The sequence below is a fragment of the Amblyomma americanum genome, chromosome 10 (genome assembly GCF_052857255.1).
Source record: "Amblyomma americanum isolate KBUSLIRL-KWMA chromosome 10, ASM5285725v1, whole genome shotgun sequence".
Taxonomy (NCBI): Eukaryota; Metazoa; Arthropoda; class Arachnida; order Ixodida; family Ixodidae; genus Amblyomma; species Amblyomma americanum.
The window spans coordinates 49,341,590-49,354,524 of record NC_135506.1 but is presented as its reverse complement, the minus strand read 5'-3'; the positions used below and the strand labels follow the sequence as shown (position 1 = coordinate 49,354,524).

General features: G+C 43.0%; 1 protein-coding gene across 1 annotated transcript in view; it reads right to left on the bottom strand.

The window, feature by feature from the left end:
• Positions 1-1,214: 1,214 nt before the first annotated feature.
• Positions 1,215-12,935, bottom strand: part of Cont (Contactin) — a 52,022-nt gene continuing 40,301 nt past the window's right edge. Inside the window, exons 24-25 of the mRNA XM_077640932.1 lie at positions 10,518-10,637; positions 1,215-7,423 (exon numbers count right to left, since the gene is read on the bottom strand). Coding sequence (XP_077497058.1) covers positions 10,543-10,637 — 95 coding nt within the window. The 3' untranslated portion in view covers positions 1,215-7,423; positions 10,518-10,542. The remainder of the gene's footprint in view (positions 7,424-10,517; positions 10,638-12,935) is intronic.

Here is a 12,935-nt window from a genome sequence, read left to right as displayed (position 1 = left end):
CCAATGTGAGGAATTTGGAAATGAGTGTGTTTGGGAATCTGAGTGACGTGCGTGCATGTGTCTGTTAGAACTGTCACTTTTAAACTTAATGCACAATTTGCAAATAAATATCAGCAGAGCAAGAGAGGCCGTGCAGATGCGAGTTCTTTGCAAGTGTCCTTTAATGCATCTGCATCTTAGTGGCCCCATTTCGCATAGACTTCTAAATGAGGTATCTTGAGTGGGCTGCAGGAACTTGTTGCTAGCAGTCGGCACTGTAAATGGAAGCTTGAATGGTTTTTCCTGCCGTTAAGCATCTGTGCAATGGAAACGACAGTTGCATTACTTTGCAAGTAAAATACATTACACTGTCCTGTGCTAGTTATTCCGACCATGGCTGAACGCTGCACAACTCTGTGTACTCCTATGTTGTAGGCAGCTGTCACCAGAGACGATGCCAGAGGGAGACTAAAGCAGCCTTTTACCCTTAGTGTTACACCAACTATCTTTGAAGCTGCCAATCCTCTGGCTTGGCAGCAGTTCGATTTCCCTCAGCATTGGGCAACATGTAGCAGAACCTTGCTGGTGTGGCTTTTAGTATTTTAAAAATGGTAATTAATTCTTTCCGATGTGCAACAAAAATATGCAGCCTGGACTAGCAATGCATTGCTTCTTTAAGAAGCCCGAGAGGTGCACCTAATTTAGCACTACCCCAAAAGACTGTGAAAGATGCACAGTCCAGGTTCCACTGCAATCTTAACGAGTTTATTACAAGCTGTAATTTAAAGTCAGCAGAAAGCACAGTGCTAGTGAGCAATGTGCTGCCTGTATTATTTCAAACTTTACAACCAGACGTTCTAAATGGAACCTGCAGTGTTGATGGTAGTTTCTAATTGCAGATAGATAACGATTGACATCCATTTTGTAATGAGGTGGTGGCAAGTGCTACCTTGCCTAGTAAATTAAACTGGTTAATTGTTTTATTTTTGTACATCCCCCCCCCCCCCCCCCCTTTTTTTTCTCTAGGCAGCAAAGTTCCTTCTTGTGTAACACTGACCATTTATAAGAGAATGATTTTGGATGAGAAAAGGAATCGTGAGCTGAGTTGGAGTAATTGAAACATCTCTGTCAGCACTTATGCATCATGAAAAAATAAAAGCACTTGCTCACAAAGTGATGTTTATCAGTACACAGTTCATAAAGAGTGCACTGGTACTAAAAACCCAACAAGCAGATGCCAAAAATATGTGGATTTTTATTAACAGGCATTCCTCCACACTGTGGTATAGTGCCATATGTACATGTGAAACCTGTTTTCGCAAATGGACAAACCACACATGGTCGCTGGAATGTTATGTCAACACGCTTCCCAAGAAACACTCCATCTTTCCCTGTACTATATTATGAAAAAAAAAAAACTGACAATGCGAAACGCAAAAAACACGGCAAGTTCCACTTTCATTCCTACACTACCTACTTTTCGGAAAGCACTGATTTCATCACAAGAACAAGATCTTAACATGCACACAGTGCACTGTTTACACTGTCAACATGTCTGCATTTACACGATTGTTGTGATGTTGCACGAAGCACTGTCATGCAAATCCTTCAATGCACTAGGGTGGGTCACTATGAGGGTGTGAAAGTTGTTCACTAAGCTGGCCAACGTGCTAAAATATACAGATATGATAGCTCGCTCGTCTTTCATCCAGTTTTCGTTATACTCTGTGACAACTTTTTCTGGCATCGGAGCAAAAGCTATGGAAGCAGAACACACCCTCTCTTCCTACATGGTGTAGTATAGTCTCTGCTTGCAGTTATTAGGTAGTTCTTTAAAACACAGTATATAGTTAATATTCATTATTTAAGGCATATTCCTACAATAACTGCCAACTATAAACGTTAGAAAGTCGGGGGAAAAAGACTGCTTTCTTGATTACAACGAATTTGATCGGCACGTCTCGTTACAAGAAGCTTGCATAGATGCCTGATTGCACAGTGCCACTGGCACAAAAAGCGCTACTGACGGTGGCGATCACACTGGGGCAGTACGAGACAAGTTCCTCAAAACAAATCAGAATGCCCTGTGCCACCACGTCGCTTTTTCAAATGATTCATTGTTCTATGTGCTTGAACTAGGCAAGTAATGCTGATGCACCGTTTTCTCAGAAAAGAATAAGGGTGTTTCTTAAAAGGCGTAAAACTAATTTAAAGAGAAAGGTTCTAACTGTGGTGACATCCCAGTATGTCTTGCTCATTAATTGTACTAGTTTCATCATTGTAGTAGTTTACTGAATTACAAAAAAAAAATTGATCGTTGCTCACTTAGTGGAACCTGGTTCAGAAAACGTGCAAAATAGTGCGCGAGTGCCTATGAAAAATGAAGGTCTCTGTAGGACCAATGGTGCAACACTACCTTTTAATTCTATGCCTGTTCCCTCAAGGCCCTTGCACACATTAGGGGCATTTTTATGCCTCACCTTGATGAATGAAGCGTTGCACTCTCATGAATTCAGCTCGTCGTGTAGCTCACACATGAGAAGAATACATCGGTAACATGCCTCAGTGCATTGCGGCAGGTTTCAACTGACATGGAGAAACTACCGTGATAATGAGTTATCAGCTGCGGGTTCAATAAACCAGCCACAGGAAGTTGGGGCGGAGCATAGGGGGGTGGGATTGGTAGTAGTGCTGCATCAAGGCACTGGATCATGCAGTGAAGCAACTGGCTAAACAAAACCAAATGAAGAGGGTGCCCCATTGTCATGGAGACAAAAAACAAATTCGCAACAAATGCTCGAAAAAATTTCTAAAAAGCGAACTTGTCCTTTCACAATGTGGAGCTCGAAAGGCTTTTACTGACCATCAACATTTCTCCAACTATCCTCCTCTTGGAATGCATTACAGTCCTGAACATTTGCAGGAACCAAGTTGGAGAAATGCATATTAAGGGAATGTTGAAAATGATGAAAATATGATCGCGGCACTAACTGAGCTCTCATGTTTACACACAATGAATGTAGTGCCATGATATGCAAAAACTGTGTATAAGAGGTGGAAAAATCCCTGGATTAATGAAACAAAAACATTTGGAATGCATTTCTACTTTTGGTTGCTAAAATGCCTGCAAGGGCTCCTCATCAAGGTTATAGATTTGGAAAAGAAAAGGGCAGTGAGCATACTGTGTACAAGAATCGTCTGAACTGTGATACCTTGGAATGCAATCATGCATCTTGGTGAAAAGACCACCACCAGTACAAAAGCCTACACACATTGAGCAGCCAACTAACATGCCTATCAGTAATATGAATATGTGACAAATTATAACAAACATTAAATATTAAAACAAGAGCACATGCTTTTAGCTGGTCGTAAAGTGAGCAATTTAGTAAGCCAATGCTAGGCAACCCATTAAAAAGATTTAGTGAAACTATCTCTGGCCGGTCTCAAATTTTTAACACTGACCCAATAGAAACATAAAATACCAGCGACCGTTTTGTCATGGAATTTACGAAGGTGGGTGCCTGTCCATTCTTTAAATTCATGTGAAACAGTGTTCAGTCTGAAATGCTACAAATAACAGTAACTTGAAATTGAAACTGAACAGCTTGCATCTTGAATACACTTGCATCTTCAATACACACAAATTCATGGTGCATGATGCGCAAGTGTAGTTGCAGCTCTTCAACCTTGGCAAGTGGCACATTTTTATCATTCGGGTGCAATATTTTTACGGTAGCAAAAAAAGGAAGACTGGTACGCAAAGTCACGATATGTTTTAAACCAACCTGAAGCCTCTCTTCAGGAATGATGCAACAGTTTGCTGTGCTAGACCGAAACACAAATTTCTTGAAGGGACGCTGAGGTCAGACTAAAGTTGCCCTGTGTCAATAGGCTATGATGCTCTAATGACAAAAAGACCACTCTCATCAAAAACGGAGCTCTTATAATCCAGAAAATACCAAAAATCGAAATACAGGTGTCATCCCCACCGGCAATTTTCGCAAGTGAACCGTGTACATTGACACCGAATTTTGGATGCAGATCCCAGAGGCTAGACTACACCATCATTCACTTCAAAACGGTGGCAACTCGTTTTTTTCGGTAGCGCCATCATGAATTTGAATCAAATGTCCCAAAAATTTTTACATTCAATTCTCTCGCCTTAAATGCGTCTTTTGATGCTGGAAAAATGTCAATATGGCCAGACGGAGCCAGAGAATGAATTTTTACAGAGAACAATAATTAGATGTCGTTGTCCTCAGCGTTCCTTCAATGACGAAAGACCAATCTGCCCTTCTGTGCCAAACTCAACAAATCGTCAACAACACTTCAATACTTTCATACTTTCTCAGCCCATCTCGGAACAAATCAACAGAACTTATGACAGACAAGTGACCCTTCATCGAGCAAAGAAACGGCAAACAACAGAGATGAAACAACGCACAAAATACACCAGCAAGTTTCACAGCACAGGCATATCACGCTACTGAAAAGGAAGGATTGTCTGGACACATTCACACTCTCTTGCACAGCTAAAAGACAGATGCAACACGATTAATCAAAAGTTGCGTCGTGGCAGTGCATTGGCAGGTAGCTCAGATCCCACCACATCTTTCATAAGGACGCTAAACACACAGGCAAGTTTCTTACACTGCAGGTAGAATTTAAGGTAGAGGGAGCTATGTGAACTATTCATCTGTCGCACGACTGGATGGGACCTTCCTTTGCCAGGAGTGCTTCACAGTCCACCATGGCACAATAAACCATGCAAATTAAAGGGGTTGTGAAATGCCTCTCACCAAAGCCATAGTTATATTCTAGGCCTGCCTTTCAAAATTGCCACCACACAATGGGGTGCAGGGGCAGTTCGACTACAACACAGGGGTCACTCCTAATGCTTGGCCAATCATCTGTAACCACACTGTGCCTTGTTCCTCCTTTTTTTTTTCTACAAGTAATGTGGTCGGGAATTACTCTTGCAAAAGGACACGACTCAACATTTTCACTCTGATTACAGCAAACACCACCCTGGCAGAACAGACGGTGCAAGTACTGGCAAGAAAAAAATAAACACCAGAAAGGGTACAGAAAGCTTTTCAGGACCCCTTTAATAAAGCTAGTAATTTTGCTTTTAATGCAGTACCTTTACAAACTAGCTCACAAATTAAAAAAAACACTGGCTTTGCTGATAAGCGGAGAGTAAGCTGGCCCTTGGGAAAAGCCCTTAGTCTCCCAATGAGCTTTGAAACTGGCTTCGCAAAATCAGCCAAGCAGCCATTGTCTACAAGGTAAAAAAGAGAGACCTGCACATCAACTTCCAGACATCACTCAACTGGTAATTCGATGAAGCCAAGACAGAAAGAAGATCAGAAAACAATAGTTTTGTAAAAACTGCCCCTCTTAAAGCGAGAACGCTTCTAGCAGCATGCACTGATGTAGGCATGCTGTGCACAAAATTCCCAAGTCATTCCTCTCTGAGGGTCATTTTAAACCCACAGTGGTCGAGAGTGACAACATCAGCAGAACACACAGACCTCTCGTTTCGATCACAATTAACTGGGAATCAGCAAAACATCAAGCATGGATGGCTTGCAAGAAAATAAAAACGACATAAAGAATGCTTCTACACGAGATAAAACACAGCAATGTAAAATTGCAGAGCGCTAATACTATGTGATGTAAAAGAGCATCAGATTAGAACTTGCAATACTAAAAGGAGACTAAAACCTCAACATTCTAGGTGCCAGTTTGTGAACATGACACAATACATAGAGCCGGCTCGAAAACCTCGGATCCAAATTACTATCACATTTGCAGCTACAGGGCATTGACCACCAAGTCAAGAGGGTGCCTACACACACAAAAATAATATGCAGCAGAACAAGAACATCGACAGCCATTTTTTTTTTCCCATGCACACAAGGGCGCTCTGCCAGACACAATATGTGAAATACTGGCTTACCTTGCTTGCGCTTTGCTGTCATCAAGCAATCTAGCAGACTACACGCTAAAAGGTATGGACTGTACATTTTCTTGCTTATCATACGTTTTTCACCTCCCCCGAGTTCTTTGCTAAACAGATAACGAGTTGATGACATGCAAGAACATACTATACAAGGTCTGAGATTCAGTAATATCAGCAAAATCACGAATTCTCTAAGCAGCTTAATGAACTGCTTATTGTATACTTAGCTGCATGCAGTAAAAGGTACAAAAATGCTTTGAGAAAAAATGGAGAGAAACAGCTCGAGCTGCCATACACTGGTGTGAGATTCATAAAGTGCTGCTTTCCAGCATGCAATTCACAGTTCACTGTTACTGGCAGTCAGACTAAAAGCCATAATGAAAGAGTGAATAAAAAAAGTGAAATCCACAAAATATAACTGGCCTGAGATTTCTCAGAGCTGAGGCCAGAGATATATTCAAAGAGTGCTTCATTGATGTATAGCGGAGCGAATGCTTGTTCATTCAGGGTCCAGATCATTTTTGCAAACAAAATAAACATGTCTATGCTGTCTAACAGACCCCTCATCAGTGAGCCACCTTAGGCATATTGCCCCTGTGGTCGCTACAGGTTGGGAAGTCACCACAGCAACACCACATGAGTGGTCCTTTCCCATTCATAAGCCTTAGAAAGCAACCACAGGGTACATTATTTTGTTGGTGGGAAATGGCAGTGAACAGTCCAATGTGAGGGTTCCGCACTGAGCAGCTTACGTCAGAACCTTAGATGAGATTCACCAAATGTTAAACCACACAAAAATAAAAACGAGAGACCGTTCTAGCAACCACTCCGCTCCTGAATGCGATTTAGTGCTGCACTTTAATGTCTCAGCCAGACCTTGCCGATCCCCTCTGCACCCAGTGCTGCATTGCCTGACCTTTAGCATCGGCAAAGTGCAATTCTGTTGCAGGATCCATATTTCGTTTTACAAATGTTGCAAAGTGTTGACAAGAACAGTCAGTCCCCGTGCTATACAATGATCTGGATTATTTCCGCCACTTAAAACAAAGACAGCTCAGGCCTGGCAAAATTGCAAAAAGGAGGCCAAATTTCACCAGAAAGGGAATTGTGGGACCCCATGGCCACCAGGATGCATCTGCCAGGGTTGCTTATACAACGCTTACTGTGTTAAAAATGGCACACAGCGCCATTCGTTTGGGCCACTGGGGAAACTCCAGACTGCTCTGGGGTCAGCATGGGAGGTTCCACATTAAGTCCATGGCCAAATGCCACACTGTGCTGCGCCTCCCTAACCACTGCGCTGCTCACTCGCAGCAGCAGAGCATCAGATTATGAGGGCCTGGAGGCAGGGCACTTTGCCCCAGGGCCTTGGAAGCACAGGAGTATGGTCTGCTGTGGTCCCTCTGACAGCTGCCGCAGGCTCAAGTAGACAGCTTGTGTCCTCACTACAGGTACCCAGTCTCTTCACCCGCATATCTGAAACCAATAAACCTTGACATCAGCAATGCAAGGGATAATTGGTGAGACAGGGCACTTCAAACAGTCATTAGGTGTCCCTCCATAGACACCTACTGGGCGTACGCACCGCGCGGCCAGTGCCACCCCGTGCCAGGCGTCAGAAAGGGGCACCCATCTCCATAGCTCCCCTTCATGCTTGCACTATCGTGCTTAATTAGCAAACTTCATGTGGAAGAGAGGAGCAGCAGCGGCAGCTGCAGTCAGCTCAGACAATTCCTGTTGCAGTCAAGGAAGCCGAGTGTTCTCCAATTGATGCATACCACCGTGCTGGTTCCATCGTGTGCACACTGCGGGTAATGCGACTGTAGACACCGTGCAGGTGCAGATCTGGGTACAGCGTTTGCGCCTGCTCACATATGCTGCATTACGCATGCGCAGACCAGTTCTGGCTTAAAAACAGGCACGTAGGTAAGTGGCATGTACTATGACTGGCAGGTGTCTGCAGAGTCGGGGCTTTGGCTGTGTGCACGCCGTGGTCCTATCCCAGAGGAGGTACGCTAAGCCGAAACCATGGGGAGCAAGCATTTCAAAAACGTTATTCGTTCGAGATGATTACTTGCAGGTTTTGAATACCAAACATTCAGATCGAATCGAATATTGAGTATTTTACAATATTCGAACAAATATTCAAAATTATTGACTATTCGCACACTCCTATACAAAACCATTAGCAGTTCAGCTTGCCACTAGCCAGCCAGCTGCACACAAGTATGAAAGACAGGATGGGGCACCATTTCATAATGTTTTGATAGCCATTTGCCTTCATTATGCATTTCTTGCTCCGAGATAAGCGTGCTGTGATGCCATCCCATTGAGGTGGGGAGGGGGAATGTATGCATTGACTTGTATTTAGAGTCAATCTTTTTTGGTAAGCGAGGGGTGTGAGTCTGGAGGTCGTGTTATATTAGGAGTTTACTTACAACCTTTCTTTGTCCGTAAAGTTCCGACACTGAGTCCATTAAAAAAAATGCGTTTAACATTGAAATAATTTGTGCAGCACCCTTTCGGAATAGTCTCCCTTGCAGTCTATACACAGCTTCCAACACTTCTTTAGGCCTTGGAAACAAGTGGAAAACGCTTCTTTTGACAGGGCTGTCAGCTCCTTTGTAGTAGCGTCTTGAATGGCCTCCAAACTCCCCATCCAGCGACCTTTTAGGGCTCTCTTCCCACGAGGAAACAGGGAAAAAATAGCATGGGGAGAGGTGAGTTGAGTATGGCGGATGGGGAAGTACAGTAATGCTGTGCTTGGCGAGAAATTTTGTCACGCTGAGAGAAGTGTGCGGCCTTGCGTTATCAAGGAGAAGGCTCCATTGTCCAGATGCCCTTAAGTCAGGGCGACGGCGTCGCAGTGCACCACGCATGTGTTGGAGCATGCGGATATAAAACTCCTGATTCACCGTCTGCCCTTGTGGGACGAACTCATGGTGTATGACACCTCTGGCATCGAAAAAAAACTATCCGAATGGTCTTTGTGTTGGTCTTCTGTCGCCGCACCTTCCTCGTGGCCGAAAAGTTTGTTGACCGCCATTCGGCACTCTGCCTCTTTGAGGATCGTATTAAAAACACCATGCTCCGTTTTCAGCAATGATGCTGTCGACAAATGCAGCATCCTTCTCTTCCTCAGAGAGCAACTCAGCGCTCACTAATGCCCACGTGTCCTTCTGGTCCTGTGTGAGGGAGTGCGGCACAAGTCTGGCATTCAGCTTTCGTTTCCCCCAAGTTCTCACGCAAAATTTGGTGGCACGTTGTCTTACTGATGTCGAGAGCATCTGATAGCATGCGGACTCTAATGGTGCGGTCTTGCTGTACGATTTCCCTAATCCGAGCCATGTTGTTTTCATTCCGTGAGACTAAAGGGCGCCCCTGCCTTGTGTCATCTTCCACCGACGTTCTCCCCGAAACGAACCTCTTGTGCCACTCGAAAACTCGCACCCGCAATAATGTCTCGTTGCCGTAAGCGTCACGAAGGAGCTCATGCGTCTGTGTGGCTGTCTTGCCAAGCTTCACACAGAATTTTATGTTTACACGCTGTTCGAGGTGGACATCTGTCTCTCCACATTCACTCACAGTAGAATGCAAAGACGAGTAGTGACAACGTATTTTTCTACATCCAGTGCCATCTAGTGGCTGCCACAGCAATTAACATAAATTTCTCAAGGTTAGCCTGAAAAGATGGCACTACACATACGCACCAACATTTGTTTTGGGGAATCATTTCTAGAGAAGAAAATAAATCAGTCTCAAAACTTTACGGACAAAGGTTGTATATGTGGCGGCATACGGTATTATACGTGGTGGCATACAGTTCCACAACGATTCATTGAGCTCCACGTGTAAAAAAAACAGAATTTTTTAAAAGTCGTGTCCCAATCGCTTCTTCCACTGAAAATGCCAACTGTGCAACCGTAACTGTTTACCTCCCCAGCTTGTGCCAGCTAGTGGTTGCGTTCCTTGATGCACATAGGTGACACCAGAACAAACTTCAGGATAATAAATATGGGACCGTTTGTCGTGCCTGAATCTGAAACTACAGGCCTGTTTTGAGTTCAAATTGCCACTCACCGGTCTAATCAGTCAGGCTGACAGAACAAGCAAGAAGGAAGATGCACTGTTTTATAGCCTCTGATCCCCATTAGCCCCTGAATGATGACCTTGTGATTATGTTATCAAGTCTCTGCTGCTTTGAGATATCTGAACCTGTGCGCATGCCATACTGTCAACGTCCCGCAGGAAGTATGGTGCCGATGCCATCGAGAAAAAGTTGGCAACTGTGCAGAAGGTCCATGAAGAGAAGGTGAGAAAGCTCGAAATCATGAACGACAAATCGGAAAAATTTTGCAGCCATCACGTGCTTCTTTGGCCTGCCAGGGCTCCAGGGGCAGGGAGCGTCTACTTATATACCTGGAGCTGAGTTTTGTTTTGTGGCCAGCAAGGAGTGAATGCTACAGGGGTCAACTCACATTCGCAGTGGGACCTTGACAAGAGCGACATTACTTGAAATGTTACTCGCGATGAAACAAAGTGGTGAAACACTGACAGTAAAGCCACTCACCATTTCTTTTGTTGCTTCCTTCCAGCTACAACCTGGCCACTAGGAAGGCCAGCCAGAGTAACAGCATGCTCCCTGCCGTGGTGGGAGCGCCGCCCCTGTAAGCACCTACCGTTCCTTCCCCTGCACATATGTGGAGACAGCACACGGCTCAGTGCTTGCTCTTCCACTCGAGCACTGACTGACTGCTGCAGTAACAGCCAAGGTGACACATCATGACCACTGCTTTACTATCATGGCAGTTATACGCATTTCAAAGCAATAACAGAAAAAAAAAGGACAGAGGACTATCTTGGACATGGGGTGGTGTGGCACATTTCTACAGTGCCTTCTTTATGTGACTGCCCATTAGCTGGTATCAAGTAATCAATCCTGCTTGTTTTCAGCGCAAAGAGCTGAACTCACGGCAGTTCACAAATGTCAACTGAGAGATAACCAAAAAAACAAAAGAAAAGTAGCTCATGCCAGAAAACGACTCCTATTGTCTTTCTTTTGTGTTTGTGATTGCCTTACATGTGTTAGCAGGCCACTATAATCCACAACAAAGGTCCAACCAATGACGAAGCGAGGGAAGAGATGGCTGAAACACAAAGCCTGCAAAATGACAATCAGCACGAGACTTTGCTCAAAAAAGGTTTTGTTTTCAAATATAAAACTTCTCCAACATAAGACACTTGACAGTAAGCAGCATGAGTTTGTATCAGTGACCTAATTTCTTTGCAAAAGTTCTGGTGTTTCTTTTTTGTTTTTCAAGAAACTTATTGTAATGTACAACAGAAATTTTGTTTCTATGTAAGATCAAGCAAGACTTTTATAAGAAGGTCAAACCATGATGCTTGTAAAAAGCATGATGCTTGTAAGGGGGGGATGAGGCAATTAAAACTATTTTCGTTATTTACGCACAAAATGCAACCAAATTTGGCACCTATATATGACTCTATGATGATCTCAGAGCTGCATTTTATTTTAAGCTGGCCGGCATATTTATTGAGTATACAGTTAGCATCCCTGTAAAGTCATTCATCAGGGGTTAAATAATTGAGGAAAGAGTGTGCTGCTTTTTTATGTCAGCATGCTCACAAAGCCCTATTCCATGCAATATAAGCTATTAGCTCTGTTTTTTAGATGCCCAGTACTCATGAAAAAAAAAAGTTGAACTGAAGCATGTATTTTTACATGAAAACATTTCTTACAAAAATAACTCAAAAACTATTGCATGCGTGCATAAAGAAACTGACAGTTTTACTGCACTCCTCAATGCCTCAGGATTCACGCACAAAAGACAGAATTATTCTACCACCATTCGCTATGAAATGCTGGAGGCATGAGTGATAGCAATTGCAGAAGAAGCGAAAGCTTAAATCAACCTTAAAGTTGATTCTCTAGTTCGCCTCCTTTATCGCCTTGGTATGCTTTTGCTTTCGGACAGAGAACTGAGCCATTGCAATCAACAGAAGCTGTAATCTTCTGATTTCTACTCTTCATGGTGATAAAAGATGGTGATTCTCTATCATTGAAAACTAGTGGAATTCGCGATGCACTGGCAACGTCAGAAGTGCGATACGCTCACAGTTCTCGAAGGCAACACACTTTCTAAATTTGTACTGCATATTTCGCTGTGCTTTTTCGTCACAAGACATATGGAGACCTGAAGATTATGAAAAAAAAATTGAGAAATTAAAAATTTTGCAAATTTGGCCATTTTAGAATTTGCCACATCGTCCCTAAGGAGGACACAGAAAATATTGGAGTTCTGCTGGTTTCCATAGACGGAGAACCAGCATTAGTATTTTTATGAACAGGAGACATAAGAAGATCACAGCTTTCATTGGTTCCAATATACTGCATATCTCTGACCAAAAGCAAAAGCATACAAAGGTGATAAAAAAAGACAAATGGGGAATAAACTTTAGGGTTTATTTGTTCAGCTTCCACTTCTCCTCCCATTGTATCACTCATCCTTAAAGAATTTCGTGACAAATGAAAATAGAAAAAATATGTATTTTATGCATGAATCCTGAGACATTGAAGAGTGCAATAAAGCTCTGAATTTTTCTATGCACACATGCAACAGTTCCTGAAATTTAGTTTTGTAAAAAACATTTTGATGCAAGTATGCATGCTGGAGTTGAACTTTAATTTCTATGAGTATTACACATCTATAAAACAGAACTTATAGCGTAATTACACAGAACAGGGCTTTGTGAAGATGCTGACGTAGAAAAATAGTGCACTTTCTTCTGAATTAATTAACCTCTTACAGACGACTTCACAAGGATGCTAATTGTACACTCAATAACTATACCGGCTAGCTTAAAATGGAATGCAGTTCTGAGATCAGCATAGTGTTATATATATGTGCCAAATTTGGTTATGTTTTGTGCATAAATAATGAAAATCGTTTTAACTGCCGTGTCCTCC